The sequence below is a fragment of the Zingiber officinale genome, chromosome 8A (assembly GCF_018446385.1).
Source record: "Zingiber officinale cultivar Zhangliang chromosome 8A, Zo_v1.1, whole genome shotgun sequence".
In the NCBI taxonomy this organism is placed as follows: domain Eukaryota; kingdom Viridiplantae; phylum Streptophyta; class Magnoliopsida; order Zingiberales; family Zingiberaceae; genus Zingiber; species Zingiber officinale.
The window spans coordinates 100,952,806-100,976,935 of NC_056000.1; the positions used below are offsets into that span (position 1 = coordinate 100,952,806).

Sequence of the window (24,130 nt, forward strand, 5' to 3'; positions counted from 1 at the left end):
ATATCCTACTCAAGATTATTATTACTTCTCATCATTTGCTGTTGTACTTTGATAGATTTATGTTAATGCAACAATTCTTACATGATGCTTTCATAAAAAATAAAAGTTGAAAAAAGAGGACTCTATTCCATTACAGCAAAAATATGTAAAATACCTAAAATATAATGCAGAAAATGATAGGTTGAATGACACATTCAAAAACTTTAGTGGCAAAGGAAACTCACAACAAATGGTACCAGAGAAAACAACAAAAGGAATCCATAACAAAATAGGATAACATTTTCATGTTTAACATCACCAAAAAAGCAATCAACTAGACCATGCCACTAAACAATGCTCACCTGGTTTAACAAAATCGGAAAGGCCAAAATCAATCAACTTCATCTGAGCATTTTCATCTCTAGTGGTGAAAAGAAAATTCTGTTGTTAAATACAAGGAAGAAATATTAACAGCGCTGAAAAATATATGTTGAAAAAGAAATGAACAGTAGAATACCCTAAGTTGCTCCTGTAAAATAAGAGATCTAAAGTAATATCATGTCTGCATAAATTGAATCAAAGTTCTCTATGATACAAACCTCTGGCTTTAAATCACGATGCACAACACCTTGAAGATGACAAAAGGCGATTACACTCAGTATTTGAATAACTATAGCTTTTGCATCCTCCTCTGAGTACCTTCCACCTCTTGAGAACACAAGGGAAAAAAAGCAATCAAAAGTTATTAATTTTCAAATTCAAATAATCAAATAGATATAAATTATGGCCAATAAAATCACTTTTTTACCTGGATAAAATTCTTTCTAATAATTCTCCACCTTCACATAATCTGGAAAAGAGAAAAACATATTGTTGAGTTCCAAATTAACAGAAGTACTACATAATTTTTTTAAAAAAAAATTGCTGCCCATCATCTTAGAAGTGTTCATTTTAAAATTTGTATGGAAAAGTATTATCATTTTTCCTTAGTGCAGGATACAAAGTGGAAAGCAAAGAGGCATATTAGTAGGATACTACATGCAAAAAGTTTTGGATATATCAACTCTATCTTGTGACATGGAACAAATATCATATGTAGAAACTTTGTTACTCATTGTTAAGTTAACTAGAGTTAATTAAGACATACTCCATGACTACGTAGACGTTAAGTGCATCCTCACATGCATCATAAAATTTGACAAGATTATTATGGTTGGACAAGGCTTTGAGGATTTACTTGAAAATATATTACAAATTATATTTTGGCATTTTTGGTTAAATTTTTTTTTCAAAAAAAAAACAAGAACCAAATATAATTAAACTATCAAACTCATCAAACCAAAGCAAGACATAGAAACCAAAATTTAAATCATGTTCTTTTCGATTTTCTACATGGAACCAAATAATGGAGGCCTCAGATAAAATGACCAACATCATTCTACAAGCCACTGCTACTAGATCAATACACTATGACAGTATGAATAAACTTGATATTCATCTAGTTAATAAATGGGAATCAGGAGGCACAAAATGTCAAAGTTGTAGCATGCGTAAGAAACAAGAAACTCAAAGAACAGGACATACAATGAGGCATAACAAAATGATTCAGGTCAAGGAGTCTACCTGCCTTGACTTCATCAAAGGAAGTCAAATGAAGAGCATTAAATATAAGGTGGGGCGGAGGGTAGATAGGGACGCTGCTGCGCATCTCCATCTCCACAAACCTGCACAGGTTCTGCGCGTAGGGTTTCTGAAGCTCGCCGGAGAGAGCCTCCAGCCATGTCTCCTCGACCAAGAGCTCTCCCAGCTTCACATAGGGATCGGAACGAGTACCTTTCCTTGTTGCGATCCTTTTGGAACAGATACTGAGGTTCCGCTTCCATCGGGAAAGGGATCCGCCGGCGTCGACCCTCTTCGCCTGCTCCGACGTGAGTGCGGAGGGGTGTTCACCGGCGGCGAGAGGAGGGGCATGGAGGGTGGAGAGGGGGGATTTGAGGGTCATGGATTCCGGGGAGAGGGAGATCGGGCGGAGACGCTTCGGTGAGCCGAGGAGCTCGCCTAGGGCTTTGGAGGAGGAAGCCATGGCTTCGGGATTGGAAGTTGGAAGATCGGGTAAATAATTGGGTATATTTATCATGCATTTCCTAAACCCATAGCGGGAGTATCTTTAGGGTTCCCAGGACACAACGCCCCTTTTTAATCCAGCACGGAGAGCTCAAAGGCCTTCTTCAGAAGGCCTCTCCGGTGCTCGGAAAAGGTCACCTGCCGGTTGGCCAGTTTCTCTATCCTCCTCATCTGCGTCTTCCCCCTCACCATGTCGACCGATTAGTCGATAACACACCTGGAGGCAGCGCCGAATCCTACCGTGAGCAGTAAAATCAGCGAGCAAGGAGCTCCGATCAGTCCTGGCCACACGAGGATCGACAAGGAGGGATCAAATCAAAAGAAGGAGATGAGGAATCGAGGTTACCAGATATGGGATCGAGTAAGAGTGGAGGAGGGCCACTTCTAGCGACTCGGCGATGACTCCAATCCACACAGGCAGCCTCTTCTTACCCAAAGGAGGAGATGGAGGAGATGCGGTGTGGTTGGCTGAAGAAGCAAGGGCATCGTGCGTCGATCTAGGAAGGGGAAGAGGGAGATGAGGCTGAGAGAGATGGTGGATGGCGCGATATAGGTTTAGGTTTGGAGGAAATATTGAAGTGTTGCAAATTTGGCTTAAGTATTGGTCGGAAAATTAAATTATTTTATTTTATCATAGACACCGGGTTTTAAAAACCGCTGTTAAAATCGGTGTCTATTAACAAAAAAAATGCGCTCATATACATCATCTTAAAAAACCGATGTCTATGAGCGAAAATCTGCGCTTATAGACACCGGTTTTTAGAAAAACCGGTGTAAAATGCTCCAAGACATCGGTTTTTGCTTAAAACCGATGTTGTTCCACCGATGTCTATGAGAGTTTTTCTTGTAGTGTTAGAATGAGTAGATCTCTCAAGTTCTATTCTAGTAACTTCACATTTCAATTTGTGATAGCAGCATCAACTTTTCTTTAAGTTTTACATAAGTTGGAAGATCCCAGCAGGTTTTAGCTTGAGTTGGAGCTTGTAGTGCAGATTTTTGGTGGAATTTATAGTGCATATTTTTGGTGAAACTTGTAGTACAGATGTTTGGTGGAATTTATAGTGCAGATTTTTGGCGAAACTTGTAGTGCAGATTTTTGGTGGAACTTATAGTGCAATTTTTTTAAAAAAGATTATAGTGCAGTTTGGTTAAGTATTATAGTGCAGAATTTATGTTTGCATAGTATGCAGAAATTGTGTAGCATAGGATGCAGAATCTTGATTAGTATGGTATGCAGATTTAGTTTTCAGTTTGTGATTTTGGCTTAGTATTCCAGTTTAGATCATGTTGTAACATGCTTAAAGATCTCTATTGCTCTATAAAAGTATAAGCTTTACATAGGTATCAAGCTTTAACAGATTTTTAGTGTGGAATAGCTATGTGTAGCATTACAGATTTTGATTTGTTTAGCATTGCATATTTTGAATTGTTTAGCATTGCAGTTTTGATGGTTTAGCATTGGAAGATCCAATTAGATCTCTAGTAGCACTACAATAAAAACTACAAATGACAACACTCCTACGACAATGATTTTAAGAGAAAGCGTTGCGTATTTACTCAAATTCAAAATTCAAAATCAAATTAAAAATTCGAAACTAAATTATAAATTCTAAATTCAAAATTCAAAATCAAATTAAAAATTTGAAATAAAAAATTCTAAATTCAAAATTCAAAATTAAATTAAAAATTCGAAACTAAATTATAAATTCTAAATTCAAAATCAAATTAAAAATTCGAAACTAAATTCTAAATTCTAAATTCTAAATTCAAAATTCAAAATCAAAATTAAAAATTAAAAATTAAATTATAAATTTAAAATTCAAAAATAGATGGTGGATCCAAACTAGCTGGCACCTCCAACTGAATTACCCGACAGGGTAACTGAACCTAATTTACCCGAAATGGGTAAAACAAGAATAGATTACCCGATAGGGTAATTAAGGCTAGTTTAAAAACGGGCTAAGTTTAACTTGAACCACAGTACCGGTGAAATTTTTGGATGATAGTACGTTAGGGAAACTTGGGCATCGCATGTCTAGGAAGATATGGCTTCGACCTGGTGCATTTGGCCAAGTGGAACTGACCGAAGCTACTCTTAAATGAATCCCAACTAGTTAAGACCAAGGTTGAGTATTAAGTTCAATGGGTAGGACTATTTGAAAAACCTCGAAGGCATGGTTACTTTAATGAGCTCCTTGTGACTCACCATAGCCCAGAAGTTTATCCAAAGAATGCTTACTTGTTGAACTCAAAGCTGTTGGGTTTTTCGGGCCGCGAAAACCGCGTTTTCGCGTCGCGGAAACCACGAATCACCCTAGCCATTGGATCTCGTGCGAAGAAAACTTTCCGAAAACACGAGTACGAGTTTTAAACTACGATCTACAGTAGATCTACAAAGGAAAAGTATTTTACCTTCGAAGCGTGCCCTCGCAAATCCCGCTCGTCCAACGGTACGCCGGATCTCGAAGTTGTCAACGTAGACAACTCTCTAGTGATATCCACACGAACAAGGTGTGTTCTCTAACACACAAGGATGGAGAAGAGAGCACCCAAGTGTGCTAGCACTTTCTAGGGCTCTCGGGTAGGATTTAAAAAGGAGAGAAAGGAGAGAAAGAAAAGGGATCTCACATAATCCTCTAGGTACCCTCCTTTGTGACCTTCACTTCACCCTTTTCTTGGAACACAACTCATACACCTTCTCCCTCCATGAAATCTCACGACAACAGCAAGAGAAAGGAGGAAGAGAGCTAGGAGGAAGGAGAAGCATTCAACACCACTTGAATGACACAAAATGAAACCTCCTACACCATTAGTGTGGCCGGCCACACACATGTAACCTCCCCATTTAATGTGGCCGACCACATTAAATGGAATGGGAGGTGTAACCTCCATGAGGTGGCACACCTCATGAGGTGGAGATGATGTGGCTGCCATGTAGGATGAGTCATCCTCCATGAAGTGGCAATTCATCAAGTCAAACTTGATGTTTCAACTTCCCATTTTGGTCAAGTCAAAATTGACCAAATCTCTTCCATGTTGAGTTGAATTCATTCTTTGATTCAAGCCAATTTCAATCTAATGAATCTCAATTCATTAATATAAATTGACTTAATGAATCAAATTTAAATTAGACTTATTCAACAATTGAATCTAATTGAGTCTAACTCAATAAGTCTAATTTAAATCAATTCGAATCCAATTGGTTCATCATATGAACCTAATCTCCATCCACTTGTTCTTTGTGTGTGACCCAATAGGTTCTTGTAACGTTGGCAATGTTTCTAAACTCCTTTAAAAACATAAGCAGTGAGCGACATCTAGCAATACATCATTGCTACCCAAGTTACAAGAAATGTTGAGATCCAACATCACCTTGTGACTACTAATTGTGACTCCTCACAATTATGACAAGTGTCCTTCTATCCTAGACATCTAGATTGATCAATGTGAGGCATAGACCGTGTCATCCTCTGACCAATCTAAATCTTGAACTTCAAGTAGACTCACTAAATCAAATGAGCTCAATATCCTATATTGACTCATTTGGGCATGACCATGCACTTCGTGGTCTCACTCTATTAAGAATATCAATGTCTCTCCCGTCATATAGGAGGGATAGATCCCATCTACATCACTCACATCCCTCTGCATAATTCGTTACATACCCAGTAATCGCCTTTATAGTCCACCCAGTTACGGGTGACGTTTGACGAAACCAAAGTACATAACTCCTTATGTAGGGAACCATGGTGACTTCAGGTCTAAGGACTAGTAGTCATACTAATAGCCACATGAGAAAGTATATGACACTCATATAACGATCCATGATACTTTCTCATGGCGGGTCATTCAGTATACATTCTCTAATGTATACCCATGTGTCAACTTGATATCTCTATATCCATGACTTGTGAGATCAAGTCATCGAGTTGACCTACATGCTAGTCTTATTGCATTAACATTATCCCTGAATGTTAATACTCGACTAGGAATGATTTAGAGTAGTGTTCCCTATATCATCTCACTATCGATTCAACCAATCGATTGATATAGGTAAGAACCTTCTACTCAAGGACGTTATTATACTTAGTTTATTTGACACCAATACAAGTAAGTATAATAACCAAAAACCAAATGCCTTTATTTATATAGAATATGATACAACAAGTCCAAAATACAATCATCAAATGATTGGCTCTAGGGCTCTAGCTAACAAAAGCTGAACCTGAATCTAACACCAAGTTAAACCAGACCCTCAAATTCAACAATAATTCATCTCACAACAATTATAGGATTCCCTGATTGACAATTTAGATCGGGTGAGATGACTAAGAAATTAAAATTAAAATTGAGTTAATTAACAATTATTTTTAAAATTATTTTTAACTGTCAAAATTATCTTAAGTCTCAAAATTAGTTTCAAAAACTAAATTTCAAATTTATTTCAAAAACTAAATTTCAAAAACTAAATTTCAAAATTATTTCAAAAACTAAATTTCAAAATTATTTTAAAACTTAAATTTCAAAATTATTTTAAAAACTAAATTTCAAAATTATTTCAAAAACTAAATTTCAAAATTATTTTAAAACTTAAATTTCAAAATTATTTTAAAAACTAAATTTCAAAATTATTTTAAAACTTAAATTTCAAAATTATTTCAAAAACTAAATTTCAAAAACTAAATTTTAAAATTATTTTAAAAAAAAAACTAAATTTCAAAATTATTTTAAAACTTAAATTTCAAAATTATTTTAAAAACTAAATTTCAAAATTATTTTAAAAACTAAATTTCAAAATTATTTTCAAAACTAAATTTCAAAATTATTTTAAAACTTAAATTTCAAAATTATTTTAAAAACTAAATTTCAAAATTATTTTAAAAACTAAATTTCAAAAATATTTTAAAACTTAAATTTCAAAATTATTTTAAAAACTAAATTTTAAAATTATTTTAAAAAAACTAAATTTCAAAATTATTTTAAAACTTAAATTTCAAAATTATTTTAAAAACTAAATTTCAAAATTATTTTAAAAACTAAATTTCAAAATTAATTTAAAAAAAAAAACTAAATTTCAAAATTATTTTAAACTTAAATTTCAAAACGTTAATAACCATAGGCTTAAGTGTTTGCTAAATTACCTTGATTACAATAGAGTAAAATAGAAAATTTAAGGAGTCTACTTCAATCACGCTATCTTTAAATCCATTAAAAAGAAACAAATTCAACTACTTCATGTGTAGGAATTGGATTAATGGATGTTGGATAGTGGATGCTCCAGACATATGACTGGAGATAAGTTGAAGTTTATCAAACTCAAGTACAAGAGTCTAGGATCAGTTGCATTCGGCAACGACGGTAAACTTAAAGTAATCGGAAAAGGTAATATTGAACTTAGTTCCGATTTCATTATTCGAAATGTTTTATTGGTTGAAAATTTTAACTTTAATTTACTAAGTATAAGTCAATTGTGTGACAGCGGATACCTAGTCAATTTTGATAAATCTGGATGTCTAGTTAAAAATATTGAAAACCTGAAAATTAAACTTAAAGGACTTAGAAAGAATAACATCTACACAATTGACTTATCAATATCCTCAATAAAGTGTCTCCTGACACAACAAGAGGAAACCCAACTGTGGCACAGAAGGCTGGGTCACACTCACACTAGACTCATTTCAAAAATGAGTCAAAATGGTCTAGTTAGAGGTTTGCCCAAATTAAAATTTATTGAAAACTCAATCTGTGATGCGTGTCAAAAAGGAAAACAAACCAAGTCAACCCACAAGTCAACCAACCTAGAAAGAACTAACACCATACTTGAGCTCCTTCACCTTGATCTATTTGATTCACATGGAGCCAAATCACTAAGCAAGAACCAATATTGCTTAGTAATAATTGATGACTACTCTAGGTACACATGGGTAAAATTTCTAAAAACAAAAGATGAAACCTATGAAATATTTAGTAATTTTTGCAATTTAACGGAAAATGAAAAAGATATTAAAATTAAAAGAATAAGAAGTGATCACGGAGGGGAATTTGAAAACCATAGGTTTACCCAATTTTGTAAAATAAATGGATACCAACATGAATTTTCATGTCCTAGAACCCCCCAACAAAATGGTCTAGTGGAACGTAAAAATAGAACATTACAAGAAGCCGCTAGGACTATGTTAAACGAATATCACTTAAATCATCAATTTTGGGCTGAAGCGATAAATATTGCAAATTATATTCAAAACAGAATTTTAATTAACAAATCTCGCAATAAAATACCATATGAACTCTACTATCATAAAATTCCCAATCTAAACTATCTAAAAGTATTTGGGTGTAAAGTTCACATTTTAAATACTAAAGACTACTTAGAAAAATTTACACCCAAGTCTAACCAAGGAATATTCTTAGGATACTCCTCTACCAGTAGGGCCTTTAGAGTATATAATCAAAATACCTTGAAAGTTGAAGAAACAACTAATGTAATATTTGATGAAGAAAATAGCTTACCTTATATAAATGGAAATATTGACATTAATCCAAAAGCTATAGAAGATGATGAAATCCAATCTAATCTTAATGAGTCAGAAGAACCAGTTTCCAACCCACAGATAAGACCAACTAGAGTAAGTACCTCTCACCCACCTGACCAAATTTTGGGTGACCCAAACCTAGGAGTCAGGACTAGATCATCCTATAGAAACCTTAGTCAGATTGCCCTTATTTCTAAAATTGAACCTAAGACTATAGAAGAAGCCCTGCCTGATCCAGATTGGATCATTGCAATGCAGGAAGAATTAGCATAATTTGAGAGAAACCAAGTCTGGGACCTTGTTCCTAAACCCATAGATAAATCAATAATAGACACCAAATGGGTTTTTAGGAACAAGTTGGATGATCACGGTGATATAATAAGAAACAAAGCTAGGTTAGTAGCCAAAGGGTTTAGTCAAGTCGAAGGCTTAGACTATGATGAAACTTATGCTCCGGTAGCTAGACTCGAGTCCATTAGGATGTTATTAGCCTATGCAGCAAATAAAGAATTCAAATTGTACCAAATGGACGTTAAGTCAGCCTTTTTAAATGGTTTTATCAAGGAAGAGGTCTACTTAAGCCAACCTCCAGGGTTTGAAGACATAGACTACCCTAACCACGTATTTAAATTAAAAAAGGCATTATATGGACTAAAACAAGCCCCTAGAGCATGGTATGAAAGATGATCTAATTACTTAATATCCAAAGACTTTAACCAAGGACAAATCGATCTGACTTTGTTCGTGAAAACTATAGAAAAAGACATCTTTATAGCCCAAATCTATGTTGACGACATAATCTTTGGCTCAACTAATTCAAAATTCTTAAAAGAATTTGTCAAATTAATGGAAAGTGAATTTGAAATGAGTATGGTTGGGGAACTTAATTTCTTCTTAGGCTTACAAATTAAACAAACTAAAGATGGAATCTACATTTATCAAACTAAATATGCTAAGGAGTTAATTAAAAATTTCTGTATGGAAAATTCAAAAATTATAAATACTCCAATGACAACCAACATAAACATTGACTCTGACCCTGAAGGAAAACCAGTTGACCCAAAATACTATAGGAGTGCCATAGGTAGCCTACTTTACCTAACTGCAAGTCGACCCGACATATTGTTTGTAGTAGGTATGTGCGAAAGATACCAATCCTGTGCAAAAGAGTCACACCTATCATATGTTAAAAGAATACTTAGGTATATTAAAGGAACTCTAAATGTAGGACTTTGGTATCCAAGAACTTGCACCTTTGACCTTTATGGCTATTCTGATTCAGACTATGCCGGATGCAAGTTAGACAGAAAAAGTACAAGTGGTAGCTGCCAGATTCTAGGTCAGTGCCTAGTAAGTTGGTCTAGCAGAAAGCAACATTGTATTGCTCTATCCACCACAGAAGCTGAATACATAGCTCTAGGAGAATGTGCGTCTCAACTGTTGTGGATGATGCATACGTTAAAAGACTATCAACTAGAATATAAAAATACACAAATCTTTATTGATAATATCAGCTCAATTAATCTCACCAAGAATCCTATTCACCACTCCAGGACTAAACACATAGAGGTAAAACACCACTTTGTAAGAGATCATGTAGCTAAAGGTGAAATTGCACTCAACCACATTGAGTCCAAATCAAACCTAGCTGACATCTTTACAAAACCCTTACCTGAACATGAGTTCAGTGCACTTAAAAGGCAAATAGGAATGTGTTGGGTAGAGTAGGTGTCGCATTTTGTTGTCTTGTTTTTTTTTCAAATTCTAGGAAAAATAATTTTCAAAATTCCCAATTTCCTAGATTTTTCAAAATTCTGGAATTAGCCTAAGTTTTCCCCTAGAAATCATGTTCCCCTAGAATTAAGCCAGAGCATCTCACAAACACCTAGGTTTACCTTGATTGTGTTTGAAAGACATAGAACGGCGTGAGATGCATAGGGTACAACCTGGACTCAAGAATGCTTATATCTGTGCATCGATATTGTAATGACCCAATTTTCCCTATTTCAAGTTTTAAAAGTCCATAAAAATATTTGGAAATACTTTTAAAATATTCTAGAGATTTTTAGGAATTTTTAGAGTATTTTTACGTAATTTTTGGAGGTCGTTTAGTGTGTTTACAAAAAAAAAAGAAGTTTTGACAAAAAAATCGTTGAAGGTGAGACTCGAACCCATGACCTCGGGTCGGACCCGACCTAACCAGACGCGGCTAACCAACTGAGCTGCGCTCGTTTTGTTAATCAGATATGTAGAGATAGATACTTATAGTGTAGTTATAATGGGAATCGTTTTTTTTAAAAAGGATCGAAATTTTCCCCAAAATCCTATCTGTTCTTTCCCTTCTCCTCCGCGACGGCGCTATTCTTCGAGCGATTCTTATTGGGCGGAAAGGGGCGATGGCGTTAGGTCTTTTCTCCGGCGCCGACGAAGACTTCTTCCGACCGGCCTTCACCCGTGCGTGGTCACCGCGACGAAGGGAGCTCGGGAACTCAAGGGAGCCGCCGAGATCCTCAAGCTTCACCCGAAACCCTAGAATTTGCTCCTCTCCGGTTGTAAGTCCAAGAACAGCGAGGTGAGTTGCTTCTCACCTGCAGTAGGAGTCGTTCCGCGACTTGGTTTTGGTTTTGAATTGGGTTTATGCTCGGTGGATTTTTGATTCTCCTCAAGGTTTCTTTGCGAGCTCTCTGAACGTTCTCTGTTTGCATAAATGCCTAGCCGAGATGTTAGATGAATGTATAAGTTGTGTTTTAGATTCTACAGCCTTATAGTTAACATTCATCTAATCTATGAAGAGGTTTTACTCTCCTGTTGAATTGTTGTGGGAAATTGGTTAGTTAGTCATTCATGAATTAGGATTGGATGTTAGATGGAATTGGGTTATGTTATATGTATTGCTGTTGCTGTTCACGAAGTAGCAGTTAAATGCCATAGCCATACCATGCAAAACATCATGTAAGAGCCTATAGTTACAAACTCATAGGCCAACGGACGCATATTTTCTTCTACACAGTATCCTGGAATCTCAATAAAATTTTCATGTTTCAATCTGGATACCATTGGAGCCATCTTCAGAAGCATCAAACTTCTTCATAGAAACATGCTTTTCATTGTCTAGAATTGCAAAGTACACCCTTCCATATGACCCTATCCCAGCAGGTTTTAGCTTGAGTTGGAGCTTGCTGTGCAGGTTCGGTGGTGTTATTAATCCTTAACATGCTGCTAGACTTAGTGTTACTAATCCTTAACATGCTGCTAGACTTAGTGTTATAAATCCTTAACATGCTGCTAGACTTGGTGTTATTAATCCTTATCATGTTGCTAGACTTTGTGTTATTAATTCTTTGACACAGATTTAAATTCCTTCTTAGTGTAGTGTTAGTTTCTTGGTTTTCTTGAATAACATGAACAACCTTAGGTTCGGTTTCTATTAGCTTCCATTTGCTATTAGATATGCATAAGCAGATTTTCTAGCTGTCACTTGTTATTAGTTGGGCACGAACAACCCTTAATCCAAGTACATAGTGTGAGTTTTCTTGATATATATTAAACGTGATCAGTTTTCTTTATTACTAGATACACATGAGCAGTTTCTTTAGTTTTCATTTGCTATTTTAATAAGCATGAACAACCATGTATTCTAGTGGGAAAATAAGAGTTCTATCAAATTCTTTTAGAAGCATTAACAAGTAAAAAGAAAGAAAAAGAAAAGAAAGAAAAGGCCAAGGCCTTAAGTAAATCCCAAAGTCAAGACTTTAGGGATTTTGGCACACAAGATGCTATTAAAATGCCAAGGCATTTAAAGAAGAAGTAATTAAGATAATAAGTATTTTACTTTTAAGAAGAGGCTAGTACCCGACTTTCAAGGTTGTCGTTAAACAAATCCAGGTGTCCAATTCCAAAGTCTTGGCCCTGGTAGACCAAGGTATGCTTTTTTAGGATTGGCGGCTCGTTACCCCAACCTATTAGGGAACGCGCATAAAATGGTACTATGTCTGGGCCCAAGAGAAGTTGATTACTATTTTGAAGTATTAAAAGTATAAGCTTTTGAACAAGTAAAATAAGTTTCACATCAGTATAAAAGTATTAAAAAAAATAATTTTCACATAAGTATTAAAGAATAAGTCTTTAAGCAAGTGAAATGAGATACAGAAGGTGTTTAGAATTCAGTAAGTTAAGTTCTTTATGCAAGCATGATAGTATAGACTTGCCTTACATGTTTAGCCTTTCAGAATGTTTCTTTACTAATAGAAGAACATGAGTTAGTTTACTGTTCTTTGCTATTTATGAGCATGATTAGCTATACATGTTTAGTATTTCAGTTAGTATGATTCCTTATGTATGAGCATGAGTAACTTTACATGTTAGCATTCAGTTTTAGCATGTTTTTATTTATATACATGCATATCGAGAATTTGTGAGTTAGATAGCGCTCACTAAGCATTTTGCTTATAGTTTGCATTCCTCCTACTGCAGATAAAGAAAAAGGAAAACTAATATGAAGGAAGGCGACAAGGAGATGCAAGAGGGGTGTGTGATGTCTGCACTATGGAAGTCCTAGGGATCCTTGCGAATAAAATAAATTATGATTTGTTTCTTTGAGTTAATTAAGCCTTTGTGTGTTAAGGAAATTTGATAACTGTTTATAAGGACACTTAATACTGTATTTTCTATTCAGTTGTGATTATGGATTAGTTTTTCTTTATTGTTGCTGAGTTAAAATTATTATACTGCGTGGTTGATTGATATGTGTTCCAGCGGCTTGTGGCTGAGTATATATATTGCATGTATTGTTGAATATGGTCACCGGTACAGGGGAGACTCTGCCGAAATTTTTTGGTAGGGTTTCCATGTGATTTTTTAATCATACCGGTTAAGTAGAGTTAGTAGTTAAGTAACGGTCATTCTTAGAGAGTAGTAGTAGTAAGAAGGGTGGTCGTTATAGATATGAGTCTGGGCGTTAAATACGCAATATACATTAATCAAGTTGAGTCTTCCAGATCTAGTCAAATCTAACTGGATCAAATCAACTTGACTTGACTAACCATGTGAAAGTTGTTGCCCTATAGGCAGTCAGTAAGTAGCTAAAGGTTAGACAGTTGGTAAAAGGACACTCAGTTTTTTGCTTAAGCATGTTTTGATCTTTAGGGCTTTGATACCTAGTAAGTTAATCTACTGATTATAACTCATGCTTGGACTTAAGGACCAACTGAATTTGAATAAATAACCTAAACCAAATTTAAATGTTGTTCAAACTTAAGTTTACTATTAACCTAAGTTTTCAAATTCAATACTTCTAAAGATCTAAGCTAAGTTACAATCTAAATGTTCAAATCCTTGCTGAGCCTAGCTAACTTTGAAATCTAACATTGTAAATTCCTGCAGAATTCTTTTTATTACCCTCAAAGATTACTTTTCTCCTAGCCTTTAAAATCTATCAAAAAGATACATCTTAGACATAAATAAGAAATGAATGTTAAGTATCTAGTTATTCAAAAGTCTATTATTATTTTTTTGATATATGACAAAGGGGGAGAGTAGCAAAATTCAAATTAACATTAAAGGGGGAGCAATAGTTAAGGGGGAGCATATAGTTTAGCAAATTTGCCTGTGTTAAATGGTTATCTATTCGTTTGTTTACTTAACTTTGAATTTGAGTTGCCATAATAAAAAAGGGGGAGATTGTTGGTGCAGGAAGCATCCGACGATCGAACTCGTGTTTTGATAATGACAAAGAATTCAAAGTTAAGATGTTTTGTATTCTAACAAGTCTACTTGAGGATTTCAGGAAAGTCCTAGCTGCGGTTAGGCAAAGGGATAAACCCTAGGGGGTGGTAACCCTAGGTCATAGGGGGTGGTAACCCTATGCGGAAAGTCTTGGCAGGTCGATGAATTCAGGCAAAAAGTCCTAGGGGGTGGTAACCCTAGGTGGAAAGTCCTGGTGTCGCGAACCAGGTGAAAGACTGGACTAGCTGAGAAGCGGATGTCCAGCAGAAAGTCCGGAAGTATCGAGTGCTGAGCAAAAGTCCAGTCGATCTGGAGGATTGCACTGGCAACAGGTAAATCTCCTGAGTGGAGTAGGTGAGGACGCGCTCCCCATAGAGGGAACAGTAGGCGTCGGGTCGACCTAGGGTTTCCGGTCGGAAATCCGAAGTCAGACCCGGACAGTCCGGAGACTGTCTTAACATTCTTTATTATCCATACTGTTATTTTGTACTAACTTTGTGTTGCAGGATGTTGTTTGGGACTAACATGTCTTACAGGTACAAAATAACGAAGATTTGCCTCGGATGAACAGTGTCCGAGGTGCCTCCATGGGGCTTGGAGGCGCCTCGGGTTCAAAATCCTGAGCTGGCGCGAGGAGCAGGCTTAAGGCGCCTTGGATGGGCTGAAGGCGCCTTAGACAGCTTGGAGGCGCCTTGAAGGGGTTGAAGGCGCCTTCAGGTCGCGGCAGTCAAAGGGTTATCACAGCGAGCAGATCGGGATAAAACTCTCGTTTAAGGCGCCTTGGGACTTGTTTAAGGCGCCTTGAACACTATTTATAAAGGGGGTTCGACCAGCAGCTCAAACCAACGAATTTCAAGTCTTCTTTCTTCAACGTGCTGCTCCGAAAGACTCCCGGAAGTGCTGCTACAAGTCTCCGACGACCCAGAGCTCCAAGATTTCTCTTTTCGTCGTCGGTATAGATTTCTTTTATCGCATTTCTTGTAATACTTAGTTTGTAATAATCGAGCTTATAGTTGTTGCCTATCGGAAGCGATCAAGGATCGCGGGCCTTCGAGTAGGAGTCACCTTAGGCTCCGAACGAAGTAAAAATCTCTTGCGTCTTTGTGTGTCTGTTTTCTCCGCTGCATTAACTCTTACACTTTTTACGATTCCGATACGAACGAAATTTCCGCGAGCGCTATTCACCCCCCCCTCTAGCGCGGTCTCGATCCAACAAAAACCGTTGTAATTGAATTTGGTCATTTTCCCCCCTCGCTGTTTTCCTTTCCCTCGCTGTTTTCTTTTCGGCGTCGTGTTTTTCCTTCGCGCTCCCGAACCTAACGCAATTTTCTTTCCCTCTCCTCATACAATCTCTTCAAGCCTCCGCTGGATCTTCCTCCACGACGGTGTGCTCCTCTCGTTTCTTGGTGAGCGGGTTTCTGAGTTCGACGAGGCCCTCTGACCTTCCACTGCTGCTTCTTTCACTCGTGGAACCTTTTGATCGGATGAGGTGTATTTCTTCGCCAAAGGTGGCACTCCTACTCTGTCAATTCATAACTTAGGTCTTGTCTTCTTTGGATTTGTGCTAGAGCCATAGTCAAGGTAGATTTATAACCTAGGTCTTGTCTTCGTTCATAAATTTTGTCTCAAAAAATGAAACCTACTTTTGATTCCACTATGCTTATATTTGCAAGCGCAACATTCTCTTTTCTTCTTCTTTTTAGCTTTTGATTTGTTTCATCATGCCCTTTACCTGCTCATATGTCAAAGTTTGTGGTGTTTGATCTCTGAAGGTATCGGTTTTAAGCATCGATTTCTGTTTATTATTCACTTTTATTGGTCGAAATAGTGTGTTCGGATAGGTTTTCTAGGTCTTGCACGACTCACCACTTTTATTGGAATAGTGGACACAGTCGTATCTGTGCTAATTGAGAGGTTGACTTATTGTTGTATTCTTGCAACTCCAGTGATGGCAAGCTAGAGATAGTGGTACCATCATTTGTCCATTACCTCGAAGTATTGGAGGGTTCTGATGGTGATAAAATGCCAGGTATCTCTTTAATGTTATTTCTATTATCTAGTCATTTATCTATAAATTTCAATATCTTGTTGGTAGCTCCTTTGCATGCTTTTTGTAGTTACTCAACACATAATAGCATATAGTTTCCATTGATGTGAAAATTCCAAATTCATCTGGATGGCCTGCTTTTCACCAATCGACAGTCCATTCCAACCCTCTCTTATATGATATAGACAAGGATGGTACATGAGAAATAGCGTTAGCTACCTATGATGGAGTTGTAAATTTTTTCAGGTAAGTAGCTTCAACAATTGTTTGGTGGATTGCTGCACGTTGACATAAATCTGGTGGCTATAATAGGGTCTCTGGATATCTAATGATGGATAAACTAGAAGTACCTCGTAGAAAGGTTCGTAAAAACTGGTATGCTGGCTTGGATCCAGATTCAGTGGATCATTCACATCCAGATGTCCATGATGATTCAATTTCCAAGGAGGCTTCTGCTAAGAACTCAATATCTCGTATGTGATCACAACCCAACTGCAATCACCTTTGCTTTTATTTCTATTTCTTGAGGATGTTGGCCAATTAGCCATATTATACTTGTGCTGATTGTTGTTGTTCGTGAACTTTTTGCGTTTGCATTTTTATACATATTTAAATGTGAAACACTATGTTTTGCAACTCTTGTAACATATTTAAGATGTCTTAAATAGCTTTGCTATAGTAAATATATTAGGATTAACATGTCAAATTTTGTAAGTATGTTATACGATGATTGAGAAATTAGCATATGGGTTTATAAACTAATATTCCAAGTATCACATATTCCTTTTTGAAATTCTGATTATAAATCAAATTAGGAAAATTATGTTGCTTTTTATCCAGATATAAATGGGAGCATGGATGGGTCAAATAATTATGATTCTACAAACATTGTGAACAACCTCTCAATGAATACATCTAAGCTTGAGGACAGAGGAAAACTTGATTTTGCCCAAACTAGTCAATACAATGGAGTGTCAAGCAATCTTAATGACACAATCAAAAGGGACGCTTCATTGGAAAATGGTACAGAGGAAAATAAAACACAAACGCAAAGAAGGCTTCTTGAAGAAATTGATAATCAAGGGGCCCACGATGGACATTTGAAAGACCATAACACTGGTGATGGAGTGCAAGGAGCAACTGTGGAAAATGACCAAGAACTGGAAGAAGAAGCTGATTCATCTTTTGATTTGTTTAGAGATACAGATGAGTTAGCTGATGAGTATAATTATGACTATGATGATTATATTGATGAATCAATGTGGGGGGATGAAAATTGGACAAAAGAGAGCCATGAGACAGCAGAAGATTATGTTAGCATAGATTCACACATACTTTGCACTCCAGTAAGTTCCATTGGAGTTGATCATACAGAAAAAGGAAAAAATCAGAGAATTTAATTCCTAAAAGCTTAACCCACATTTTTAATATTCTATGAAGGTAATTGCTGACATAGATAATGATGGTACTAAAGAAATGGTTGTGGTTGTTTCATACTTCTTTGACCACGAGTAAGAATTTTTACTTTATACATTTGTGGTATTTTTACATGAAAAATTACCCATAATGATACGAAAACTATTTCTGGTACTTTCTTTTGGATGTAATTATTCTGTGGAAAAGTTTGTGGTAAGCAACTTCTCTGCTTTTTGTTTAAAAAGTTTTATTGTACGATGATATCATCTTCCTAGACATTCTGTTTCTTGAAATGAAAATTGGTGCCAAAGTCATAGACTAATTTGATACTTTCTACATCTGACATATGATATATTAATCTTATGTAGGTTACAATGTTACAATAACAACTCAATATTGATGGAAGTTTATTACAGGAAGAATCAGCATACTTTTTTACACTGCTTTTCATGCAATTTTCAGAAATTTAATGGTTGTATGCGAACCGTGTGTAATTATTCTTACTGGTCTTAGTCTTAGGTCATGATTCTCACAATGTTGGCTTGTCTAATTGATTCTTCATCTGCCCAAACTATGGTTGTATTCAACTGAGATACTACTATCATTTTGTTCTTGTATATTTAATGCATTTGTACTGGTTTTTTTGGTGAATGTCATATATATCTAAGGTTGTTTGTGCATTCAATTCTTTCTTATTACAGTTGATAAGTTGGCAGGTATTATGATAATCCAGAGCATTCAGCTGAGTTAGGGGGTATCAACATTGAAAAATATGTAGCAAGTGGGATTGTAGTTTTCAACCTTGATACAAAGCAAGTCAAATGGATTCAAGATCTTGATTTAAGTGTCGATTCGGGGAATTCCCGTGCATATGTTTATTCTTCTCCTACTGTGGTTGACTTGGATGGTGATGGAAAATTGGACATTCTTGTTGGCACTTCCTATGGCTTGTTTTATATTTTGGATCATCATGGTAATTTTTTTTGGTTTCATTTTATAGTTGTAATTATTATCTTTGGTAAGTCAATGTGTTCTTTTTAATGTTATTAACTACAACATCTTCATGTTTATACTGCAATTTACCCAATATATATTGGAGGAATTGAATCTTTACTATCATGGTAAATTTTGCAGTTTAAGTAGGATTTTCTGTTAGAACTTGTAGAAATTTAGAATACAAACTGAAACCTCTCTGAATAGAAGTCAGTGAATTATTTAGCAGAAATAGGAATTTGACATGAGATCAAATTTTGTGGTTGTGTATCCTAAGGGTGGATTTATTTTAGTTGCTGACATTAGAGTTTGTGGTATATGTTTGGGAATTAGGGTCCTCACCAAGTTTCACTAATCTTGAACTGAAATGGACTAGGTCTAATGGAAAACTCATGCATTTATTTACTTAAGACTTTCCTATATGTGACACTTATGTGACATTAATATCTCTTGTATTTCATTTTCAAAAAGAGAAGACAATGTAAATTTAAAGGATATTATTAACATGTCTCTTGCTCTTTCTCTATCTCAAATATGCAATTATGTAATCTTAAATTATCATAACCGAGCACAAAGCTTCGATTTCTTGATTTTATTTTTGAAAGCAATTTCGTGTAGGCCAAGTGAGAAACAAATTTTCTCTTGAGATGGCTGAGATTCAAGCACCAGCTGTGGCAGCTGATATTAATGATGATGACAAAATTGAAATAGTGACAGTTGACACTTATGGAAATGTTGCAGCATGGACTGCACAAGGAGAATAAATTTGGGAAGTGCATCTTAAGAGTCTAATACCACAGGTAAGTTTATTTCATTTTTATCTGGATGCCATTTAAACTTGATTCATTTCTTCTTAAGGTGATCTTACCTGTACTTGTGCATATTTATGCTGGATTTGATTGTATATACTCCATGTAGGATAAATAGTATTTTTTTTATAAATATTTTGATTTGAACAAAGAATTTCAAATCCGATGGAACTTATATAGAGAATCATAGTGTTATAATACTAAATGTCATTTTGTTCATGTGGCATGAATATGACTTGGATTGCCATTTTTCTCTCTCCACTAATACTGAGATCTGCATTTCACAGTGTTCTGTATGATAATATTAAAATATTATTGTTCATAGAGATTTATAGCAAGCATGTTTTACCAAATGAAATACCTTTCACTAAACAAGCATGTTCTGAGGCAGATGTGAAACCTTGATTTACCCTATGAGCTTGCCCTATGCTGTTAGTGATTGCTTGAGAATGAAATGAAGAACTTGTAAAGGCATTTCGTGTATGATCCATAGTATATTGATATAGAAAACATCTATATACTGCAGTTTGATTTCTTAATAGTTCGCTCTATATACTGCATGTTAGTTTCGTCAAACGAGTGACAAGGAGGTATAATTCTCAAGGAAGAAAAGATCATTCCTTCTTTTGTGTTGAGTATAATGGAATTTTGTCCTACGTGAATGGATGTTGCCGATTGTTTCTTGATACACACTGATTTGTATCGTTTTGTTTGACTTGTGTAGCATGAAACAACACCTAATATCTGTTTTATCTTGTATTGCTTGTTTTCCAGAAATTCGTGTTGTCATGTAGACTATAATATGGAATTCTGAAATTTGATAAGTTTTGTTAAATTTTTCTCTTGCAGGTCAGACAATTCGTGAGGCTTGAGTTTTTTTTATGCAAGAAGTGAGCTTTGTTAGGATGTAGCTTGCCTTGTTAATTTGTAGATTAAAAGCCATATGGAGAACAACAAATGGAAAACATGTGATTTAATGTATATGGAGAACAATGATGGAAAACAAGTGTATTTTGATGAGTAACAACTCATTTTTGTATATTTTTGTATATGTGTGGCTATAAGATGAATTATATATGGATGTTTATTTTGGATTTAATGTAGTAAATATTTAGTTTTGTATTGGTGGTTTGCTTATATTAAAAAAAGCAAAACGAGTAAATATTATCTACCACAACGGTTTATATCTATTGTAAAAAAAGTCTACCACAACGGTTTATTTCTATTGTTGAAATTATCTACCACAACAGTTTTAAAAGGTTGTCGTATCCTTCGTAAACACATTTTGAGCATATAAACAACAATGGATAAAAACCGTTGTCAAATGTCTACAAAGACAACGGATTCAAAACCGTTGTCGTAGGGCAATACATTCTACAACACCCTCAGTTACAACGGTTTTTTGACCCTACGACAACGGATAGTATCCGTTGACGTTTGGAGTTTTTGTTGTAGTGTAGCTTAATTAGATTTACAGATTTTATTAATCTTACAAGTGGAGATTTTATTAAGCAAGTGCAGATTTTATTAAATTTATAATGCAGATTTTATTAAGTTTATGAGTGCAGAATTTTGTTAGTATAGTATGCAAAATTTAAATTTTGATTAGCATAGTATGCAGATTTTTGTTTATGCATTTCAATGTTAGAATTTGTTTAAACATTTCAGTTTTTAAAGAAGCATTCTTTTATTAGAGGTATTAACAAGTATAAGAAAGATAAAGAAAAGAAAGAAAAAGGCCAAGGCCTTAAGTAGATCCCAAAGTCAAGACTTTAGGGATTTTGACACTCAAGGTGTTTGTTAAAATGCCAAGGCATTTAAAGAAGAAGTAATTAAGTATTTTACTTTAAAAGGCTAGTACCCGACTTCCAAGGTTGTCGTTAAACAAATCCAGGTGACCAATTCCGAGGTCTTGGCCCTGGTAAGACCGAGGTCTTTATCCTCATAGGACTGGTGGCTCCCTACCTCAGTCTCTATTAGGGAGCGCGCTTTGGTACTACGTCTGGGTCCAAGAAAGAATTGATTATTATTTTGAAGTATTAAAGTATAAATTTTAAACAAGTGAAATAAGCTTCACATAGGTTTAAAATTCAGCAAGTTTAGTTTTCCTATATGCTGACATGTTGTTTAGATTTACTTACATGTTTAGTATTGTAGTATGCTATGTTTCTTTTGTTATTATATGAGCATGAGTAGTATCTTCTTTTGAGCATTCAGTTTTTTAGATTTCTTCCAGTCACATGCATATTCGAGTTTTGTGAGTTAGATAGCGTTTACTAAGCAATTTTGCTTATAGATGCATTTCCTCTTACTGCAGATAAAGGAAAGGAAAAGCTATAGCGAAGGAAGGCGACAAGGAGGTGTGGATGGATGTGTGATGTCTGGACTATAGAAGCCTTGGGATTTAGCATAAGAATTTATTAAGATTGCCATGTATTTAGAATCCTTTCATTTAAGTGTTATGCACATTAGACCTATTATCTGAGTTGTATAATGGTTGCATGCATGTTCAGATTAATATATATATTTCAGCATGATTAGATTGATGTATAGTTTTAGTTGTGTTCATATGCTGGAGTAGAATGTAGAGATAAGTTGTTTATGTTTTCCGCTGCTATCAGTTGCATGTTTAGAGAGTTTATGTATTGATCTTTACATGTGAACAACTCTAATTAAGATAAGTTAGTAGTCCAGTAGCGCTCTGCCCTCACAGACTAGTAGGGAGGAGGGTGGGGTGTTACAGGTTACCCCTGAGGCAGTGGGGAGACCGCCCCTTCAAGCGTGCCACTGGCCGCTAGGCCTGAGGAAGCTGAGTCTGCTGAAGATGAAATTCCATTGGTTTGGCACAAATGCCGCCGCACGGGCACCCCAACCCGCTCGGTCGCCTACAGTTAGTAGTTAAGTAACGGCCACTCTTAGAGAGTAGTAGTAGTAAGAAGGGTGGTCGTACACCTTCCGACCCAGTCGCCGCTCAGCCTCTTAGCTCGCTCCCTCCAGCTCGCCAGATAATCAAGCACTCTCTCATCCGCTCTGAGCCGGTCGGACAAACTTCTGCTCCTTTCGCGTCCGCTCAGTCCACTCCGGGTTGGCACAGGACTATCAAGGCTCTGCTCCACCTGCCGACAAAGAAATATTTGCAGAAGGTTGACCAGCCGTCGAGCCCCGAACACTTGATAACAATTCGGGGGCCCCTCGCAAAAGTCTGGGAGGACGTCCGAGCGCGCGTGGGCGTGATGTCACCTGGGCTACTCGGCAACAACTATCTGCAACAAACTACTGGGGTAACTCTTACAAGCTTTTTCTTCTTATCCTCCGTTCGATATTTTACGTTTTTAACCGAATCACAGCATTGGGCTGAGAGTATAGCGGTGTGCCACCTTTTAGCTTTCCTCGAGGAGGAATTCAAAAAGCTCAACGTCTCTGGGGGGACCCCTCTTCAAGGCCCTTCCTACGCTGAGCTGAAGGTCGATCTGGAGAAGACCAAGAAACTGTTGGAGGCTGAGCGACACAGATCCTCGGGTTTGCAGACCATGGTGGACTGGCTAGAGACCCAAGTCAAAACATATGACAAGGAGATCACATTGGCCACCAACAGGAAGAATCAGACCATCACCGACCTGGAGGCGAAGAATGTTGAGGCCCGAGCGCTTGAGGTGAAAATCAACGAATTGACCGAACTGCTGACCATTGAGAAGGACGGATGCTCGGCGGAGGTGGCCACTCTTCAGAGTGATCTGAAGACCCTTCAAGACGCACTAGAGGCCTCCCGAGCTGCCTTTAAAGAATATCAAGACTCTGGGCCGAGCCGGGTTGCTATCATGCAGCAGAACTATATCCGCTCGGAGAAGTTTGTGGAGAAAACCTGCGATCGGCTTGTCCACACATTTGAGTTGGCCATTACTGCCACGGCCGACTGCCTGAAGACCAAGGGGTCGGCTTCCTGAGGACTTCACTATTCCCATCCGCGACCACACTGACCTTCTGACCATGATTCCGAATGAGATTTTTAATTATTTAGAGTGAAGTCATGGATGTATATTGGCCATCCGGCTGATATTATTTTGCTGTAATCGCCGTTCGGTTAGTTTTGATGAATGAATCTTTCTATGTCCTTGGTCACTTGTCTAATCGCCGTGCGTATTTGAACCGCGTGACTCGTGAGCCCTAAGTTTTGTTGGGCTTTTGTGATGCCAAGGCTGGGCTCTCTAGCTGCCGTTCGGCAATCTACAAGTCAGGTTTTCAATTGCCGATCCACGAACTCCGGGCCGGGGGGTTTATAGTCGCCGGTCCGACTCTGGGATTTAACGTCGCCGCTCGACGATCTTCCGAGCGGGATATTTATGGTCGCCGCTTCGACCCTAGAGTTTAACGTCGCCGCTCAATGGTCTTCAGGCCGGGGGGTTTATAGTCGCCGGTCCGACTCTAGAGTTTAACGTCGCCGCTTGACGGTCTTCAGGCTGGTGGGTTTATAGTCGCTGGTCCGACTCTAAAGTTTAACGTCGCCG

General features: G+C 36.7%; 2 protein-coding genes and 1 pseudogene across 2 annotated transcripts; 1 reads left to right on the forward strand and 2 right to left on the reverse strand.

The window, feature by feature from the left end:
* Positions 1-282: 282 nt before the first annotated feature.
* Positions 283-1,246, reverse strand: LOC122012240 (CDPK-related protein kinase-like). Its single transcript, XM_042568714.1, has 4 exons — positions 1,127-1,246; positions 788-829; positions 579-687; positions 283-420 (listed from the first exon to the last, which is right to left on the reverse strand). The coding sequence occupies exons 1-4, from the start codon at positions 1,129-1,131 to the stop codon at positions 310-312; spliced, it is 267 nt and encodes an 88-aa protein (XP_042424648.1). The 5' UTR covers positions 1,132-1,246; the 3' UTR covers positions 283-309.
* A 249-nt stretch (positions 1,247-1,495) lies between these two features.
* On the reverse strand, positions 1,496-2,079 carry LOC122011085 (uracil-DNA glycosylase, mitochondrial-like). Its single transcript, XM_042567521.1, has one exon. It carries the CDS (start codon positions 2,060-2,062, stop codon positions 1,496-1,498), a length of 567 nt encoding a protein of 188 aa, XP_042423455.1. The 5' UTR covers positions 2,063-2,079.
* A 9,423-nt stretch (positions 2,080-11,502) lies between these two features.
* Positions 11,503-23,569, forward strand: LOC122011087 (annotated as a pseudogene).
* The last annotated feature ends 561 nt before the right edge of the window (positions 23,570-24,130 follow it).

Coding starts and splice junctions, on each gene's coding strand:
- LOC122012240 (XM_042568714.1), bottom strand. Junction 688..787: donor TTAGAAAGAATTTTATCCAG/GTAAAAAAGTGA, acceptor TGTGTTCTCAAG/AGGTGGAAGGTACTCAGAGG. Junction 421..578: donor ATCGTGATTTAAAGCCAGAG/GTTTGTATCATA, acceptor ATTTAACAACAG/AATTTTCTTTTCACCACTAG.
- LOC122011085 (XM_042567521.1), bottom strand. CDS start 2,062: ATGGCTTCCTCCTCCAAAGCCCTAGGCGAGCTCCTCGGCTCACCGAAG.